The 22106-nt window shown below is 38.8% G+C and overlaps 1 protein-coding gene across 3 annotated transcripts in view; it reads right to left on the minus strand.

Moving 5' to 3' along the window:
* The window catches only part of LOC124607316 (testis-expressed protein 47-like), a 225219-nt gene that overhangs the window by 106662 nt on the left and 96451 nt on the right, over positions 1-22106 (minus strand). For all 3 annotated transcript variants that reach the window (XM_047139614.1, XM_047139615.1, XM_047139616.1), the window contains exon 3: positions 11661-11774. In XM_047139614.1, the coding sequence (XP_046995570.1) occupies positions 11661-11774 (114 nt within the window). The remainder of the gene's footprint in view (positions 1-11660; positions 11775-22106) is intronic.

Genomic DNA, 22106 nt, shown 5'->3' on the forward strand with positions numbered 1-22106 from the left:
ACATTTGTCCTCTAGCCATGCCTGCTTAGCCATTTTGCACTTCCTGTCGATCTCATTTTTGAGACGTTTGTATTCCTTTTTGCCTGCTTCATTTACTGCATTTTTATATTTTCTCCTTTCATCAATTAAATTCAGTATTTCTTCTGTCACCCAAGGATTTCTACTAGCTCTTGTCTTTTTACCTACTTGATCCTCTGCTGCCTTCACTACTTCATCCCTCAGAGCTACCCATTCGTCTTCTACTGTATTTCTTTCCCCCATTCCTGTCAATTGTTCCCTTATGCTCTCCCTGAAACTCTGTACAATCTCTGGTTTAGTCAGTTTATCCAGGTCCCATCTCCTTAAATTCCCACCTTTTTGCAGTTTCTTCAGTTTTAATCTACAGTTCATAACCAATAGATTGTGGTCAGAGTCCACATCTGCCCCTGGAAATGTCTTACAATTTAAAACCTGGTTCCTAAATCTCTGTCTTACCATTATATAATTTATCTGATACCTTCTAGTATTTCCAGGCTTCTTCCATGTATACAACCTTCTTTTATGATTCTTGTACCAGGTGTTAGCTATGATTAAGTTATGCTCTGTGCAAAATTCTACCAGGTGGCTTCCTCTTTCATTTCTTGGCCCCAATCCATATTCACCTACTATGTTTCCTTCTCTCCCTTTTCCTACTGTCGAATTCCAGTCACCCATGACTATTAAATTTTCATCTCCCTTCACTACCTGAATAATTTCTTTTATCTCATCATACATGTCTTCAATTTCTTTGTCATCTGCAGAGCTAGTTGGCATATAAACTTGTACTATTGTAGTAGGCATGGGCTTCGTGTCTATCTTGGCCACTATAATACGTTCACTATGCTGTTTGTAGTAGCTTACCCGCACTCCTATTTTTTAATTCATTGTTAAACCTACTCCTGCATTACCCCTATTTGATTTTGTATTTATAACCCTGTATTCACCTGACCAGAAGTCTTGTTCCTCCTGCCACCAAACTTCACTAATTCCCACTATATCTAACTTTAACCTATCCATTTCCCTTTTTAAATTTTCTAACCTACATGCCCGATTCAGGGATCTGACATTCCACACTCCGATCCGTAGAATGCCAGTTTTCTTTCTCCTGATAACGACGTCCTCTTGAGTAGTCCCCACCCGGAGATCCGAATGGGGGACTATTTTACCTCCGGAATATTTTACCCAAGAGGACGCCATCATTATTTAACCATGCAGTAAAGCTGCATGCCCTCGTGAAAAATTACGGCTGTAGTTTTCCCTTGCTTTCAGCCGTTCGCAGTACCACAACAGCAAGGCCGTTTTGGTTAATGTTACAAGGCCAGATCAGTCAATCATCCAGACTGTTGCCCCTGCAACTACTGAAAAGACTGCTGCTCTCTTCAGGAACCACACGTTTGCCTGGCCTCTCAACAGATACCCCTCCGTTGTGGTTGCACCTACGGTACGGCTATCTGTATCGTTGAGGCACGCAAGCCTCCCCACCAACAGCAAGGTCCATGATTCATTCATATATAACTCAAAATTGAACATTTTGTAGATGTTCAGTTTTGCAAAAATGGTCTTCAATTTATGTAGTATTATTATGTATATTCTTTGCCAACAAAACCCTGACCAACATCTTGGAAATGTTGTTACAATAAAGTCTGCATATTATCTTTACTTTTCCTTAAAAATACACAAAAATTAAGAAAAGTAAGTATGGGGTGAAACAGCCCATGTTTACAGAAAAGAACTGTGCTAATATTCTGCAAGGCAAACCTAAATGCCATTGCCAAATATCGTTCTTAAACTTTTTTACATATTAAGAGCAGTTTTGCAGGGCAGTAGTCAAACGTAAACTCTATTCTGGATCAACTTAATACAAGAGCCAAAGATAAACATCATTTCAATAGTCACAGGATGGCACTATACAGAAACTACATGCAGACATTAGATTGAAAAATCACTGGTCACTGATTTTCCAACTCTTCTCATATTAAAAGTAGAAACTGATCTGTAGAGCTACATATCAGTAACACTTGTGTAGTGGCCTGGGCTGAAAAGCCACTACTGTGAAGGTTTGGGTTAAGGCAATGGGTCTTGGTGAGGGTGCAGCCCATTGGTAGTTCATGAAAAAAGTGTCAGATAGACAGACACTTCAGTAATATTTACTACACTCATAGCACTGCAACACAGTGCCTATGGCCCCTTTAGCATGTGGCGTGGATGACCCGTGGAGTGCGACTGTGTCCAGCTGTTGACCAGAATCTCAGCAATTTGAGCCCCAGTTAGGTGTGGTGTTGTTGCATGCGGTTCCAGTGGCATGGATGTCTGATGGAATTCTTGAAGGGGATGACGGTTTTTGAGGTGCAGAACCTGCCCCTCCAAGTGGAGGCACATGGCACCAAGATGCCCACATCAATGTAGCAGTGTGAGCAGCTGTACTGCCTGGTCACAATCTGCTACCCCTAGGACAGGAATGTGGCTGCTGCTGAAGTGGGCATAGAGGCAATTTACCAGTTGAAAGATGCCAAATCCAGAAAGGAGGACTTAGTGCCAGAAGACAGTCAGGTGGTGGTGGAGGCCGGACCTGTGATGGCTGCTTGCTGACACATATTGCTCCAGTACATGGTGAAGTCCCCCCTTCATGGTAGATGCTGCCAGGTACGTGAATACCTCTGCTAAAACTGACGGATATTTGGACTGGTTAGAAGTTCATTTAGTGTGCCAATGTACAGCTTCCAACTATATACAAAGTAACAAACCCAGGGCTTGAAGATGTAGAAACCATCCGGCCTGTCCTGCAAAAGCCCCATGTTTCCAATGCATCATCAAATTTGCAGTTGGTGCTCACACTGGTCCACCTCACAATGCATAAACAGGCCTTTTGCTGCAACAGGTATGCCGAACTCTTGGCACCCACTATCAGCTTACGGCTTCTTCAACCACTGTCGCTGAGCTGCCATTTTCCATAGTAACACTCAGAAAATAGTAATAGCAGTACACTTGACATGACAGCAATGAAGCTTGAGCGCAGTCTGAGTCAGGCCTGGTGGTCCAGTGTGTGCTTGAAAACTGAAAGGGGGTGGGATTGAACCCCAGTCAGACCATGGATTTTTCATAATCTTTTAACCTAACTTTCATCTCTCAGTAATGTGGATATTCACCATAAATGAAACATGGTTCAGATTCCATGTCAAAGAGTAGGTGTCATTTTCCCAAAGTAGAATAAATGTTGGATTTGGTGGTGTCGTGGTAAAGCACAGACTTGGTTACAGAAAGGTCTTTGGAACAAATCCTAGATGAACCACAGATTTTGACTTTTTTTTTTTAACCTAGCAATAACACCTGAATGATGTAGAGAATGAGTATATTTCTGTATTATATCCTGTTGTTAATGTCTCTTGTGTGATGCTCATTTCCATCATGTCCTCCTTTAATTCTATGAGTCAGTTTTGCATGTATTACAGGGTTTTCTTAGCCATTCTCTGTGGTGCCATTCTTTTGAAGTTGTCACAGAACCTGAGTCTCTCCAGCTTAAAAGACTTTCCCAGTTTTTTCACATGCAGTGAAAAACAGTTTAATAAGAAATAAAGGCAATTAATTTCTTGTGTTAATAAGATTTTCTTGTTAGCAATGCACACAGAAAAAACTCTTCTTTGAGCTTGTCAAATTTATCACATTAAAGTAATCTGAGTTACTGCTAAAATTTAGTCTTCCATGTGTTCTTGTTGTGGCCTTCAGTATGAGGACCGGTTTGATGCTCTTCTCCATGACAGTCCATCTTATCTAGCCCCTTCATCTCTGCATAAATACTGCAACCTGCAGCCATCTGAATCTGCTTACTGTAGTCAAGCTGTAGCCTTCCTTTCCAATTTTTACTCCTGGCACACAATGGTTCCCTCCATTACCAAATTCAATCCTCTGTAATGACTCAGTTTGTGCCCTATCAACCAATGCTTTCTTTTAGTCATGTTGTGCCAAAAGTTTCTTTTCTCGCCAATTTGATTCAGCACCTCCTCATTTGAAATCCAATCCACCCATCACATCTTCAGCATTCCACTATAGTACAACAGTTCAAAATCTGCTTTTATGGTCTTCTTCTTCTTCTTTGGCACTACAATCCTTGACAGGCCTTCACCTCCTCAACAATCTTCCTCCATACATTTCTGTTCTCTGTTTTTATCTTCCATCCTCAGATTTTCATCAGCCAACAGATTGTCCAAACATCTAACTCTTGGTTGGCCCTTCCTTCTAGTGGAATACAATCTGCTTTTCATTGTTTGGGTATCCAGTCCTAACCAATATACTTCTTGAGATTTATTAAATTTCACTAGATCTTTCTCTTGTATTTCATGGTTGTACCTTACTCTCCAACTCTGTCTCTCTCACGGGTCCATAAATTCATCGCATGATTTTTGTTTTAAATGCCTTTAGGTCATTCATATCTGCTTTAGTCATTGTCCCCATTTCTCACCCATGTGTAGCCACTGGTTGCACAAACGAATAGTATACTCTTACCTATGTTGTTCTTATAATTAGAGAATTCTTGAATACCTGTAAGTATGCATAATCAACCCTGTTTCTTGCTTGTATCCTTTCTCTAATACAGGGTCTCATTTTATTATCTGTCATTATGAGGAAACCTAAATAATGGAAGCAGTGGACAGCTTTAAAACATTTATTCCTCTTCTTATCAGAACTGTCAATATCCAAGTTTCATATCCTTTGTCTAGGGGTAGCCATCACTGGCTAGTAACCAAAATGTATTGTCTCCTGCATCCAAACCTGGCCACTGATTAAAATATGAATAAAAACTGGCTATAGTGGCTGAAGACTTCTTGTATAAGGAGTTACCCTCGTACTGCCAAATGCCTTGCCAAAGAGGTCGGAGAAGTGGACAGAGATTTGGAGCAACCTCTTGCTCTTGGTGTGGGTAATTGACCTTAAAAGGTAAAATAGGATGCAGGAAGCAATGGGATGGGGGGAAGGGGGAAAAGGGGGGGGACACATGTTTACATATTTGTTTCAACTACACTGAAGAAGTTTCACTGGAAAGCCCTTATACATCCTCCATACAGTCTCAATCTCTCCCCATAAAATTTACATATTTGTGGTGCCCTGAAGAAAGACATTCATGACTATCAATTTGCTTTGGATGAAGCAGTGCATGGCTTGGTACAGTCATGGTCCCGTAGGCAACTGCAAACATTTTTCCTTGTAGGAACTGACCATCCCATCTCACATAGGGTAAATGTATTAAGAGTTATGATGATTGCTTTTGAAATAATAAACAGTTTACTTTATTTTTAGGGTTCCATAATGCAGTTAGTAAAAACAGAACCCTTATAGGTTCACTTTGTTGTCTGTTGGCCTGTGTGTCTATCCGACTGTTAAGACACATTTTATCATCGACAGGTGTAGAGGTACCATGTTGAAATTTATGTTACTTACTAAGGTCTACAGTCCCTTGGCAGTGTAAAAAATGTAAGCTCCTAAGTCAAAACAATAAAAAGATACAGCCATTTATGTTATATGTTTTGATACTCTCAAATTTGCTCATCAAAACCTGAAAACCTGTAGGGTACTTACCATTGATCTAGAATCATGGAATTTTGCAAGAAGCAATGTTTAGCAGTAAAAGCAAAGAAAAAAATCTTAAAATTGGTAATTCATGATTGTATCACATGAAAAAAATTTTTTGGTCATCTGTTATCTCACTGACAGTCCATCTGTTAAGACTCCTTTTTCTCATGTGTGGGTACACATATTAATTTCAAATTTATGTCACATACTAAGATCTATGGTTCCTTGGTGGTGTAATAATTTAAGACTCCAAGTTAAGGCAATTAAATGATATGGCCATTTATGTCACATATTTTGATTCTTGCAAACTCACAAACAAAACCTGTAGGGTACCTCCTGTTGACCTTGAAACAAAATCTGGCAAGTATCATGGTTAGTAACACAATTACTGACAATGTTTTTTCCAGCTTTGATATACAATGTGGTTCTACTCAATCTTTTTTCACTCATCAATTACATATCTAGTTCAAATTAATACTCAATCAATCATTTGTATTTAATTTTCAAAAATGAAGGAAATGATAGATTGCAACTTACTGTAAAGAAGACACATAAAGTTGCAGACAGGCACAAATAAGAGTCACTTACATAAAGCTTTCCACCACAGCCTTCATTAACACAAGAACTGACGGAGTTGTTAGTCACGTGTGCGTAAGGTGTGCTTGCTTGTGTTTATGAAAGATGTGCATTTCCTTTTGCTGATGAAGGCTGTAGCTGAAAGCTTTATGTAAGTGTGTTTTAATTGTGCCTGTCTGCAACTTATCATATCTTCTTTACAATAAAGTAGCCATTTTTTCTTTTCCTACCTGGAGTTTCCATTCTTTTGAGTTTATTTAATTTTCAATTTTCGTACAAACTACTAAACCGACATTTGTCCATAATCTCACCTAATTACCAGTGAAGAAATGATGAAGATGCTCCACATCTATACATACCTAATCATCATTATTATTATAATTTAAAACTTAAGAGATGCCCGAGTGCATAGGATTGCAAAAAATTTCACTCACAGATCTTTAAAATTTGATTCAATTAACTCAAACATTATTCCATAGCTAATTTTAAAAGTAATCATCTTGTGGTGTTGCAGTTCTTCTTATGACCGAGCTTGCTACGTAAATAGGATGAGGAATTCTGCCTTATGCAAGACGCCTTTTCAATTTAGTTTTACCCAGATATGTTTCAGCACTTTTTGCGCATTATTTTTTTTCTTACTTACATGAATTTATTGGGTATTTGGTTATTGGTCATTAACATAAATACCCATTAACTTCATGTAAGTAAGAAAATAAAATAACCTACTGAAGATACCACAAAAATGCTGAAACACATCTGGGTAAAATGAAACTGAAAAGGTGTCTTGCATAAGGTAGAATCCCTCATCCTCATCCTAATTAGCATGGCATGTTAATATTATTCAAGAATTAATAAAATAAATGGAAAATTACAATGGCAAATGTAAAATTACACAAAAAACTGAACTTAAAACTTAAAATTGAAACATTCTCAAAAGTTTTGGAATTACCAGGACTAATATTTTGCCAATATCGAATCATTGAGTTCTTAATTGCCAGGATGAATAAACTACCTATATACATAAAAGATTGTACAGACCCCTCAGAATGTTTGAGTCTGTCCCATTTTTCCCATCTATCTCATTTTCATTTGACTGCTCCTTTACATTTACATATGTAAATAAAACCACAAAGGAATTACAGAAAATGACATTTGGATTAGAAACTTTAAAAGCGGAGAAGTCTTCCTTTTTTTTCAAAATTTGAGAAGAATCTATCACCATAGACTTTTGATTGTTATACTTTGTAAATGGGAATCTTACCAGCAAAAGTTAAAAGAGAGAGTTCCAAAAATTTTTCATTTGGTGCATTTACAGCAGAGTCAGGAATTATTACTTTCTGTGATTTCTTTGCAAATAATTTGTGATTAATAAAACCTGTGTTGTTGAAGAAGCAGACTTACAACAGTTTTTGTCATGTTACATACATCCCCACTGGGTAATTGTGAAGTATGTATGAAAAATTTTGTTGGCTCCTTGTGTGGTCTGTAAGGTAGGAAGAATGGATTATATTTGTGGTGAGTTTAATGTCAGTTTCTTAAAGAAATCTGACATTAAAAATGATCTATATATGTTATTAGCCACTTACAGTTTAGTGTCAATTATAAATTACCCTACTGAAGTAGCTCAAGAAGGTTGTACACTAATAGATGATGTATTAACACAACAAACTGAATTTAAACAAACACTTGCCTACCATGAGATACGTGATATGTCAGGTAATGGTGAACAGTCAGTCACATTACATAACTTTAGTTACATGTATAATCAGAAACACTAAATGAAAACAGTGAGAGTGATTAGTGATAAAACAATGAAATGTCTTACAAAGAAATCTTGGGTCACTATGGGTACTAAAGTATGTTCAGAACCAAAAATACAAATCTATAAAATAGCAAAAAAAAAAGCAAGGATCCCAAAGTACTTTCATGTTATAAACAGTACAGTAACATTTTCAGAAAATGTAAAAAATCCTGAAGCTTGCACATATTGTCAAAAACTGGCAGACTAGACCATAAAGTCAGATCAGGATGGATTTTTCCTAAAACATTATCCAAAAATACACTAAAGAGCAAGGAAAATCAATTTCCTAAAAAGTTATCCATCGAATCCATTAAAAAGCAAGTAAGCTATGGATAAATAAAGGAATTAATATCTCATGTAAGAGAAAGTTGGAAAGGAGAGGTGATACATTGGTCACTCTTCTCCATAGGCAGAACACCATTGTTATTCCAAAAGTACATACTCTGCTAAAGAATGAGAAGTTCATATCACAGCTTGGCTTCTGATGTGTTGCTATCACGTAAATGAATGTCTTAGGCTGCTTTCATTTAATTAATGAAACTAGTCAAATAACATGCACTCTGTGGCAGTTTACCTGTGCTTTAATTCTTTTTGTGAGCATACAATTACAGCAAACAAACAAACATACAGGCACACACACACACACACACACACACACACACACACACACAAGACTAACAGTCTAACTATATGGGAAGTGATACGGAATGAGACTGGTGCAAATTACCCTAACAAGACCCAAAATTTTGCTCTTAACAATGAAGGTAAGTTAGTTCAAAATCAAGATATTGTAGCAAAAATCTTTAATGAGCACTATATAAAACCCATACTAAAAAATCCACCAACAAGCCTTGGATTTCCACTGGAATTAGGATTTCTTGCAAAAGAAAAAAAAATACTGTAAAATATTGAACAAAGTCATTCAGAAATCAAAAGTATGATCTGTGCTCAAAAATTAATCACTCTACTAATAAAACCAAAACTATATGGGAAGTGATATGGAATGAGACTGGTGCAAATTACCCTAACAAGACCCAAAATTTTGCTCTTAACAATGAATGTAAGTTAGTTCAAAATCAAGATATTGTAGCAAAAATCTTTAATGAGCACTTTTTAACTGTCACTGAGAAAACAGCATCCAAAGGCTCTTCAGAAAAGGCAATAAAATCTCTGAAAGAACTTTTCCCTAACTCTATAGACATGATAGGTATGGCCCCCATAACCGTGCAAGAAGTAAGAAAAACCATAGTGTCTCTAAAAAGTAAAAATTCTTTGGGAGTAGACAATATTTACAGCAAACTGCTAAAAACCAGCTGCAATCAACTCTCTAAAGTTCTAGTTCATATATTCAATTCCTCTCTAAATCACGGTATCTTCCGTGACAGAATGAAGTATGTTACGGTGAACCCCTCTACAAAAAAGGCAATCCCACAGATGTTTCCAACTATTCTCCTACCTCTCTTGTAACAGCATATTCTAAAGTCTTTGAAAAATTAATATACGTCAGGATTGTCAATCACCTTGAAAAGTTTGCACTAATTAGTAAACAACAATTTGGTTTCAGATCAGGCATATCTACAACCAAAGCAATTTACGCACTTACAAATAACGTTTTAGAATGCCTTGACAAGAAAAAATTACCCGTTGGCATATTCTGTGACCTGACTAAGGCTTTTGACTGCGTCGATCACACAATACTTTTAGGAAAAGCAGCCCAATATGGAATCCGTGGACAAATGGGTAACTGGCTCAGATAATATCTAGAAGACAGACAACAAAAAATAGTTTGAGGTGTTAACAATCTACAAGTAGGAGGGATAGAGTCTGACTGGGGAACAGTACATCATGGAGTTCCACAAGGGTCAGTTCTTGGTCCCCTCCTATTTATTATATACATTAATGACCTACCCCAGTCCTCCAATAGTGCTAGCAATATCACAACGTTTGCAGATGACGCAAGTATAGTGACAGCCAGCAAAACCTCCACTGACGTAGAGTTAAATACCAACCAAGTGCTTGCAAATGCTCTGAACTGGTTCGTGGCAAATTCTCTAGCAATAAACCTCAATAAAACAAATTACATGCAGTTCCAATCCAGTTACATAAGCCCAGAAGAGATTAAATTTGCACACAAGAGCCAACAGTTACAGAGCGTTCAGTGCACAAAGTTCCTAGGTGTACACATAAATAACAGGCTCAACTGGGAATTCCACATACAGCAAACACTAAAAAAGCTTAGCTCAGCAACATTTGCCATCCGAATAGCCTCCAAAATTGGAGACATCAACGTATCAAAGTCTGCATATTTTGGCTACTTTCATTTAGTGATGTGCTATGGAATAATCTTTTGCGGCAACTCACCACTTTCAAAAAAATTTTTTGTACACCAGAAAAAAGTAGTCCGAATTATATGTAGTGTCCCTCCAAGAACCTCATTTCTAAATCTCTTTAAACAGTTAGGTATATTAACCACTACATCACAGTATCTCCTCTCACTCTTGGCTTTCACTATTCTCAATTCCTCTGAATATGAAACAAATGAGGCATACCATCATTATAACACAAGATGGAAAGGTGATATGCACTGTGAAAGGAAAAATCTCTCTCTGGTGCAAAAAGGGATAAAGTACACAAGTACAAAAATATTTAACAGACTCCCAAGTAATATAAAGTGTCTTAAAGAATATATATATATATATATATATATATATATATATATATATATATATATATATATATATATATATATATATAATGGAAGGAAACATTCCACGTGGGAAAAATTATATTTAAAACAAAGATGAGGTGACTTACCGAACAAAAGCGCTGGCAGGTCGATAGACACACAAACAAACACAAACATACACACAAAATTCAAGCTTTCGCAACAAACTGTTGCCTCATCAGGAAAGAGGGAAGGAGAGGGGAAGACGAAAGGAAGTGGGTTTTAAGGGAAAGGGTAAGGAGTCATTCCAATCCCGGGAGCGGAAAGACTTACCTTAGGGGGAAAAAAGGACAGGGCTGCAGACATATGTCTGCTTGTGTCTGTATGTGTGGATGGATATGTGCGTGTGTGCGAGTGTATACCTGTCCTTTTTTCCCCCTAAGGTAAGTCTTTCCGCTCCCGGGATTGGAATGACTCCTTACCCTCTCGCTTAAAACCCACTTCCTTTTGTCTTCCCCTCTCCTTCCCTCTTCCCGATGAGGCAACAGTTTGTTGCGAAAGCTTGAATTTTGTGTGTATGTTTGTGTTTGTTTGTGTGTCTATCGACCTGCCAGCGCTTTCGTTCGGTAAGTCACCTCATCTTTGTTAAAAAAAGAAAAAAAAAGAAAAGCTAAAGGAATTTCTACTGGAAAAATGTTTCTACTCTTTAGATGAATTCTTCAACAGAGTTAAATAATTTGAGTAGAATTCAGATTATTTCCTTTGTCATTGTTATCTGTATTGTTTTCTATCACTAATGTATTTTTGTATTGTATTGTTTATTATCTTGATTATATTATTGTATTGTACCAGTTTTGAATCATTCATCTACCATGTGTAATATACCAGTATGTATTGTACTGTGTGATATCTATATTGTATCTGCTTTGACTCATTCCACATCCATGCGTAATCATGCCATACTGGATCTATGGAATATGTATCTCAAATAAATCAATAAAATCGCAAACACACACACAATAAAAAATTTCTAACCTGTTTAATATGATGATACATGAGAAGAATCTTCATAGCACTGATTGCAATTACACTGGCCTCTATCTGTTTCAGCAAAAACTTCAGATGTCTGTTGAGTGTTTCTTCTGATCCCTGCAACAAGTTTTGTGTGAGACATATATCTAAAATGGGTGCAATTAAGTATTATTCAATGGGGCAAATATGAAAATGCATAAGGCAAAGAATTCTATACACTAAATCAATATTTCATATTTATTCTTAGAAGAATGTCATACACTTCAGGTAAATTTATTAAGTTACGTACATCAAAAGGTAATTATGGGTACACACAGAGTCAAGTATCTTTCAAGCACAATCCAATGCATGACAGTTTAACATAAAGTACTCAGCAAATAAGTTAAACAGTCTATTTTAAGATAGGTAATTATCTTTAGTGGGAGAGGAAGTAGTTGAAGCAGGATATTACTACTGCAAAACAACTTTTCTTAGAATTATGTGTGCTATTAAGCCAGGCTGGTAAACTATATTTATAATGGTAAACTATATTTATAGCAGGTGGCGTATTTTTGATGGTACAAAACTGGATGAGCTGTTTTGTTTCAACTCTTACAACAAGCCTATTTGTGCAGAACCACTTAATAACTTTGGCAAAACCACCATTTACTACATTCTCTTTGGATGTTTATTTGATTGACTTGACAATAAAAAGGACTAATGTTGCCTCCTAATTCAGATAAAATGGTAAATGATTAACAAAGAACAAGATCAGTAATGAGCTCATGTTCAAACCCTACAGAATGCCTGTAATGATTTCAACTCATGAAGATGATACAGCATCCTCATTTGCACAATTCATACATCTCAGTGCAGCTTACTGCATCCTGTTTCTAAATAAGAACTAAACCAGGCCTATGCTGAATCATATATCCCACAAAAACTTATTTTCTGTGGTACAATATTAAGGTTGATACCATCAAATGTCTTTGGTACATCACTTAAGATCTCAACTGGTTATATTTTATTAATTAAAAGCTTTGTTATGTGCTCAGGGGTGATATAAATAGCTTCCTTACTAGAGCAGCCATTTTGAAATTCAAACTGCGAGTGACTAAGCACCCCATTATTAATCAGGTGGGCTACAAGTACCGAATACATCACCGTCTCAAAAAAAAAAATGGGAAAAATCATGTAAGAAGTGCAACTGATCTGCAGTTACTGAGATCAGTGAAGTCATCTTTCTTAATGAGAGGCCTAACAGTGGCATATTTTAATCTGTCTGAGAAAATGTCATGAACTAATGTTATGAATATAATAGAGGGAAACATTCAACGTGGGAAAAATATATCTAAAAACAAAGATTCTGTAACTTATCAAACGAAAGCGTTGGTACGTTGATAGAGACAATAACAAACACAAACACACAAATTTCAAGCTTTCGCAATCCACAGTTGCTTCATCAGGAAAGAGGGAAGGAGAGGGAAAGACGAAAAGATGTTGGTTTTAAGGGAGAGGGTAAGGAGCCATTCCAATCCCGGGAGCGGAAAGACTTACCTTGGGGGGAAAAAAGGACAGGTATACACTCACACACACACACATATCCATCCGCACAAATACAGACACAAGCAGACATACGTAAAGGCACAGAGTTTGGGCAGAGATGTCAGTCGAGGCGGAAGTACAGAGGCAAAGATGTTATTGAATGACAGGTGAGGTATGAGCGGCAGAAATTTGAAATTAGCGGAGGTTGAGGCCTGGTGGGTAAGGGGAAGAGAGGATATACTGAAGGTCAAGTTCCCATCTCCGGAGTTCTGATAGGTTGGTGTCAGTGGGGTCCCATGCACCCTCCCACCACCACCTACTCCAGTCCTATAACCGGAAGGTGTACACGATCAAAGGCAGAGCCACGTGTGAAAGCACCCACGTGATTTACCGACTGACCTGCCTACACTGTGAAGCTTTCTATGTGGGAATGACCAGCAACAAACTGTCCATTCGAATGAACGGACACAGGCAGACAGGGTTTGTTGGTAATGAGGATCACCCTGTGGCTACGCATACCTTGGTGCACGATTGGCACAGTGTTATACCATCCGGGTTATCTGGATACTTCCCACTGACACCAACCTATCAGAATTCCAGAGATGGGAACTTGCCCTTCAATATATCCTCTCTTTCCGTTGCCCAACAGGCTTCAACCTCCGCTAATTTCAAGTTGCTGCCGCTCACACCTCACCTGTCATTCAATAACATCTTTGCCTCTGTACTTCTGCCTCGACTGACATCTCTGCCCAAACTCTCTGCCTTTACATATGTCTGTATATGTGTGGATGGATATGTGTGTGTGTGCGAGTGTATACCTGTCCCTTTTTCCCCCAAACGTAAGTCTTTCCACTCCCGGGATTGGAATGACTCCTTACCCTCTCTCTTAAAACCCACATCCTTTCGTTTTTCCCTCTCTTTCCCTCTTTCCTAATGAAGCAACCGTGGGTTGCAAAAGCTTGAAATTTGTGTGTGTGTTTGTGTTTGTTATTGTCTCTATCAATGTACCAACGCTTTCGTTTGGTAAGTTACAGAATCTTTGCTTTCATGAACTAATGTGTTACACGTGTGATTGAAATTGTAACAAATTATAGGTTGGAAATCTCAAGTCTACACAAAGTTTAACTTTTGTGGGTCATGCTGATCTTCCATATGTCAGATGGAGAATCTAACAAACTTTTCAGATGGGAATGTGGAACAAATTTTCTTGCACTCCTCTGTATTGACTAATTGGTGTACCATTTCAATTTCACTTCTGAACTTCCTGAACCAATTTTCTCAGCTCTTATTAAAGGAAATTGTTACAAATATCTACAACACATGTACTGTCTTTTATAATAGTCCTGCTTTCTTTGACAGAAACATCATATTGTTCTAAGACTTCTTTCTCTGTCTCTCTTTTAACAATATTCCATACTGATTTGATTTTATAGTATGGTCTGCAAAATGTTGATATTATGTTCATGCTCCAGGATTTCTAGCATTTCTTAAATGTTACAGTAATGTTTACAATCTGAAAGTATTTTGGGATGCTTTCTTGTTATGGCAATTTTTAGATTTGCATTTTTTGCTCTGGAGATATTTCACCACCTGTAGTGGTCCAAGGCTTCCTCGTAAAACCTCTCTTTGTTTTGTCATTAATTGTTTTCAGTGTGTGTTTCTGGACTATACATATAGCTAAGTATGTAATGTTACTAACTGTTCATCAATGTAATGTGATCAACTGTTCATCATGATCTGAAATACCATATACCACAGTGTAGGCATGTGTTTGCTTAACTTCCACTTGTCGTGTGAATGTCATCTATCAGTTGAGTACTATCTTGAGCTAATACAGTAGAATAATCTATAACTGACACTGAACTATAAGTGACTAATAAAATATCTAGATCACTCTTAACATCAGATTTCTTTCAGAAATTGATGTTAAAATCATCAAAAATATAATCCCCACTGCAGGTCAGAGACAGCACAATGAGGCAACAAATTTTTTCATGAAAACTTCCTAATTACCAGTGGGGACATGTATACTACAATAAAAACTGTGGTAAATCTGGTTCCTCAACAATACAGATTTTATTAATCACAAATTATTTAAAAATAAATCATAGAAAGTAATAGTTTCTAACTCTATTGGAAATTAAAAAAAAAAAAAAAATTAAAAACTTTTGGAAGTGGGTGCCTCTTGTCCCATACAGTATTCTGGAAGCTTGTTGAATAACTCCAATGTAAGTAAAGGAGAATCCTCTTTGTGGGTTCGATTGGAAAGCACTTTAATACATTTCATATCCTCGATGCTGTCAGTACACTTCCAGGAAACCCAGCTGTCAGTGAAACCGTGAGCAAAGACAATACAGTATTAGGCACATAGGCAAGTCAGTGTGCTAACCAAATGTTGATAGTAGGTAACAACAAAGTCCAAACCACATCTCAGGAAAAAACCACAGACAGCAAGGTTACCATCAATAGATACAATGGAGAGCATGCTGTAAACATCAGATGGTTGCGAGAAGTAAGTCCACGGCAGTTCGCAACAGCCCTTAAATCTGAGACACATGGTTTACCATGTGACCTGCATTAATGGATGTATCTTTTCATGCCTAGCTCGCTATTTTGCTGGATGTATGCCTAATTATGGAGATTAATCCATTGATGTGCCCCATGCGATTACAAAATCCCTCCTCTCCTGAAATGGTCCACAAGGGTCAGGAACATCCTGGTTGGTGCAGGGGAAAACAAATTGGTTGCATCCTACTGTGATGGCTGGGGTACAGCTTTGGATGCTATTGGTGACAGAGGAGCTGTTCCTGGGTCCATAGCCAAAGAGGCAAGAGGCAAGAGGCAACTGTAGTTCACTCTCACTGCTTGCTGCTGGTTTTGGGGAAGACTGTGGGTACGCCATCAGACCTGGTGCAACAGCAAGGCCACCTCCATATTTTACAGGTCCAAATCCATGGATGTGAGAGACTATGGCTGGAGGACCAGGAATACCAGGTGTCCATGATCTGGGATGTCATCCCAGAATAAGACCGCACACCTGCTGTTATTGGTTCTTGGTGTGAACAAAGTGGGCTGCCACTGCCAGTTTGGCAGATCTGGAGGTGGAGGCTGCCCCAGGTGGCACAAATGGAACTGGTTTTGGTATCAGCGAATAGTGCCTCAAGCTGTGGCCTCCAGAACCAGCTGACAGCCTAGCACATGTTCTAATGTGCATACCAGACAGTGATGTGTACCGTCAGAGCTATGGCTCCTTCTTCTTCTTAGACCAATGGAGACTGCAACAGATCTAACAATAATCAATGAGAGTGTCCATGCAAGAATTCCAACGGGCTTTGATCACGAAACAGCATCACCTGGTTAATGGAAAAAAAGAAAGCACTGCACAATCAATTTGTGTGGACATCAATAGTTCTTCCATCTGCATTTTAAAAGTTCACACAAACTGTTTGGCCACACCATTAGAGGCAAGGTGAAACACAGGTGCAGTAATATGCTCGATTCCATTCTGGATGCAAAACTGTTGAAAACCAACAGATTCAGACTGTGGTCCATTATTGGTACAACAGGTTGTGGGTTTACTTCAACAGAAAAAAAGTGATCAGGTTCTTAGTGGTATTCAATGTTCTAGTCTGTTTCATTTTGATGAGGTATGGGAAATATCAATAATTAAATCAACTGACTGGCTCCACAGAACAGATCCACAAATTCAGCATACACCTGATCCCATGGCTGGTAAACTGCAGGCCAAGACTTGTAGGCTTGGAGCAGTGCTGGTTGCTGTGCCTGACAAGCTTCATGCTGTTGAGCTACACACAAATATCCCGATCAACCAAAGTTCAATATCCACATAGCAGAACCACATTCTTCGTTCAGGAAATGCCCTACTGTGACTGATGCAGAAGTCACAATTTATGGGAGTGCAGAATCTCCAGGATCACCATTTGAAACTAATAGTCAGCTGAATACAATAATAGGACACCTTTGAAAAGATGAAGAGCACTGCATTATGGAAAAAAAAATTACTTCCATGGGGGCTGACGAAATAAGGTCCTCTGGCCAGCCACTTGTATGGACTGGGAAACCAGTCTCAAGAGTGGATTCTTATGAATGGCTGCTGTGTAATATTCGGAAGTGATGGGAAACTCTTCACTGACTGTTCAAAATAACAACCAAAGTGAAAGCAGACAGTTCGTTTCTATCAAATTCCTTATCAGAACCTGTAGAAAACAGAAACAATGCATCTGCATCTATGTGCTACATTGATGTACTTTAGTGAATGAGATATTGGTAATTTGACAAGAATACTGGCCAGCATTGCAATCTCTGAGATGTCCATTCAGGCAACTTTGACTCATGGCCAAATTCAACAACTATGTCTTATAATCTATGGTCTGGTGAAATTTGTTGTCATACTGGAAAATGTGGAACTTCTGGTGCTCTGGCAAGGTGAATGTGATAAGGCATCCCAAACCATCCTGGTACTTACACAGTAAAACAGCCTCAATGACATATGATGATGTGTCTGTGCCCAAGAGTCACGATAAATTTATTAGGCTAACACAATGTCAGGCACTGAGCAGTTTGGTGACATCTCCAAGGACCCCTGCAAACAGAGTTCTTTTTTCTGGAAGTGAATCACTGACCTGGCATAATATGAAACCTTATCCATAGAAACCTGCAGATTCCCTACATTATTTGGTATTGGAATATGAGAAATAGGTATCACATCCTCTAAAATAGGTTTAAGGCTAATACCTTATGTACTTAATAGAATGCTGACAGAAGGAGTATTTTGAGAAGCTACATTTTACACTGGCTTTCAAAAATCCCTAAAATGCTTGCTGGAGATTTGATATACAGGGTGAGCCACCTAACATTACCGCTGGATATATTTCGTAAACCACATCAAATACTGACGAACCGATTCCACAGACCGAATGTGAGGAGAGGGGCTAGTGTAGTTGTTTAATACAAACCATACAAAAATGCACGGAAGTATGTTTTTTAACACAAACCTACGTTTTTTTAAATGGAACCTCGTTAGTTTTGTTAGCACTTCTGAACATATAAACAAATACGTAATCAGTGCCGTTTGTTGCATTGTAAAATGTTAATTACATCTGGAGATATTGTAACCTAAAGTTGACGCTTGAAACCTCCGACGTTCAGTTGCGTGTTGTAACAAACATGGGCCATGGTCGGCGAGCAGCATCTGCAGGGACATGTTTACGATGACGACCGTGTTTACAAGTTTGGCTGTAGTGCACTGTTGTGGTTTGGTCTAGCTGTCACAGTGTCCGCATGTAGCGCTTGCTGCTATTTTTATTCTGCATTCGTCTCCGCACGCAGACCAACTGTAGCACACCGTGTTACCAGACGTCTGTGATAGTGTAGTGTTGTAGGAACTGTGACCATGGTGTATTCGAACTCTGAAAAGGCGGAGATGATACTCATCTATGGCGAGTGTCAATGAAATGCAGCTGAAGCCTGCAGGGTGTATGCAGAACGGTACTCGGACAGAGAGCATCCAACGTGCCGCACATAGCAAAACATCTACCGCCAACTGTATGCAACAGGTATGGTTGTAGCAGGCAAACGGGTCCGTAACAGGCCCGTCACAGGAGAAGCGGATGCAGTTGGTGTGTTAGCTGCTGTTGCCATGAACCCACACATGAGTACACGGGACATTGCGAGAGCCGGTGGACTGAGTCAAAGTAGTGTCATGCACATACTGCATCGTCACCGCTTTCACCCGTTTTATGTGTTGCTACATCAGCAATTACATGGTGATGACTTTAATCATCGAGTGCAATTCTGTCAATGGGCATTAACAGAGAATGTGTTGCAGTTCTACCTGTTTACCGATGAAGCGGGTTTCACAAACCATGGGGCAGTGAATCTACGGAACATGCATTACTGGTCCATGGACAATCCTCGCTGGCTCAGACAGGTAGAGCGACAGCGACCGTGGACTGTAAATGTATGGTGCGGAATCATTGGCGACCACCTCATTGGTCCTCACTTCATTGCAGGGGCCCAAACAGCTGCAGCATACATCACGTTTCTACAGAATGATCTGCCAACGTTGCTCGAAAATGTCTCACTGGAAACACGTTGACGTATGTGGTATCAGCATGACGGTGCACCTGCACATCCCGCAATTAACACTAGGCTGACCCTTGACAGGATGTTCGACGGGCGTTTCATAGGACATGGAGGACGCATAAATTGGCCAGCCCATTCTCCTGATCTTACACCTCTGGACTTCTTTCTGTGGTGTACGTTAAAGAAGAATGTGTACCATGATGTGCCTACAACCCCAGAGGATATGAAACAATGTATTGTGGCAGCCTGCGGCGACATTACACCAGATGTACTGCGGCGTGTACGACATTCATTACGCCAGAGATTGCAATTGTGTGCAACAAATGATGGCCACCACACTGAACATCTATTGGTCTGGCATGTCGGGACACACTCTATTCCACTCCGTAATTGAAAACAGAAACCATATGTGTACGTGTACCTCACCCCTCATGGTAATGTACATGTGCGTCAGTGAAAAAGACCAATAAAAAGGTGTTAGCATGTGGACGTAATGTACTGTTCCAGTCTCTTCTGTACCTAAGGTCCATCACCGTTCCCTTTGGATCCCTACGTAATTCGGTGCTCTCCGATACACACGATCGAACAGCGGAGGAGTGGTACTCAAGCATCAGCTTGAGGTTACAATATCTCCAGATGTAATTAACATTTTACAATGCAACAAACGGCACTGATTACGTATTTGTTTATATGTTCAGATGTGCTAACAAAACTAACGGGGTTCCATTTAAAAAAACGTAGGTTTGTCTTAAAAAACATACTTCCGTGCATTTTTTTATGGTTTGTATTAACCAATTACACTAGCCCCTCTCCTCACGTTCGGTCTGTGGAATCGATTCATCAGTATTTGATGTGGTTTACGAAATATATCCAGCGGTAATGTTAGGTGACTCACCCTGTAAACTCCTCCTGCATTCTTTCCATCGCCACAACGCCATTCAGAAACCTGTCCACTTGGGCAATGTCGCTGATAGTTTGTATGAAGCCTCAACCGAAGGCAGTTGAAAATATAGCCTCCCGGAAGCTCAGTGTTAGAGAAATACTGACCTCCCACCAATTTTGATAATAATTCATTAGGAAGCACATGTTGTATGAGTCCACAATCCACTGAGCACTTACCGCATTTCTGAAGCCAGCACAACACACCACCTGGTTTATGAATAATGACTAAAAGTGATGCCCATTTGCTATAAATAATTGGGCACAGCATTTTGAATTCCTCTCAGCAATCCAGTTACACTTTAACACCATCCTACAAGGCTAGTGGTATCGGGAGGGTTTTGAAAAATTTTGGTACTGCCAATTCTTTTATTGCAATGTGGCCAAAAAAAATTACAAGCCATTCCCATGCTGGAGGAAACATGAAAGCAATTGGAAAGACAAAGAATCCACTTCCTTATATGGAATGGTATTCTGCATTGCTTGCACTGAGTTTTGGATAAAAAACTCAAAGGTTGTACACTGTAATGTAATGGATGAAGAAGATAGTGTGTAATGTTACAGTAAGCATCAAGTCCAAAAATATTTTCCACTGAAGGTTCTGCTAATAGAAGGAAAGGAATGGTTTGAGTTAGTTGCTTATACATTAATTTCAGAACTACCTGGTGTAATATGAGAATTTCATGATGAGCCTAAGTTCACAGTTTAGCCGTCACTGATCTTAAGGGTGGAGATCCCAATTAGAGAGATGTAGGTTGATTAATAAACAAGATTGAGGCCCCTGTACCAAAAAGGAATAAAATGAGAATCTCACGACTGCTGCTGGCAATGTAATGTCATTTATTTGTATCAGCCTTCTCCAATCCTGATGCTGTGATTGGTTCTGACAAACATCTGCTATGTGACCCTGGCAAAAAGAATGTTCAAAGACATCATTATAAAGTGAGCAACTAGGTATAGCACGTATAGAGAAACATATTAACAGAATCTTCCATCAGTTCTTGGTAGAACAACATTATAATAAATGAAAAGCACCAGTTTGCTTTTGTTCTACAATATTACACACTATGTTCTTCATCCATTACATTACAGTATACAACATTTGAGTTTTTTTTATCCAAAACTCAGTCCAAGCAATGCAGAATACCATTCCATGTAAGGAAGTGGATTCTTTGTCTTTCCAATTGCTTTCATGTTTCCTCCAGTATGGGAATGGCTTGTAATTTTTTTTTTTTTTTTTTTTTTTTAATTTTTTTTTTTTTGGGCCACATTGTAGAACAAAAGCAAACTGGTGCTTTTCATTTATTATAGAGAAACATTTAGGACAACTGCGTTGCCTGCAAAAATTTTGCCAGGGCCAAATGGGAAACCTGTTATGTTGCTGGGCTCGATTCCTGCCCATTTGAGTGTGAGCTGCTCCACTGTCACCTGAACTGTGTGACATTTTACAGTTTCATCACCAGACACATTGTGTCCTGCTGTATATGTCAGTTGATATGACAGTGCTGATATTTCACAGTCTGTGGAAATGTTAACCTGAGCCACTCGAGAAATTTCAAAAACCCTAGAAATATGTGAAACTTCAGCTAAAGAAGGATTTGACTGCTGTAACATTTGAGCATGCACTTCACTGTCCAGAGCTAGTCTAATCACTATGTCACAAATTAAAGATTTTGAATATGGTAGTCCACAGCAACAAGTAAATTTGCACTTTCCACTCCGGCATTCTAGGTCTCCCATCCATGATGTGTAACAACATTAAGGGAACTCTAAACAAGCACCCCATACATGAATTTTGTTGCAGAATGTTTACTTAAAAGCAGGTCAATAGTGGTGTGGGTCACCACAATATAATAGAACTGTGGGTTTGCAAATAATACA

The sequence above is a fragment of the Schistocerca americana genome, chromosome 3 (genome assembly GCF_021461395.2).
Source record: "Schistocerca americana isolate TAMUIC-IGC-003095 chromosome 3, iqSchAmer2.1, whole genome shotgun sequence".
Lineage (NCBI taxonomy): Eukaryota > Metazoa > Arthropoda > Insecta > Orthoptera > Acrididae > Schistocerca > Schistocerca americana.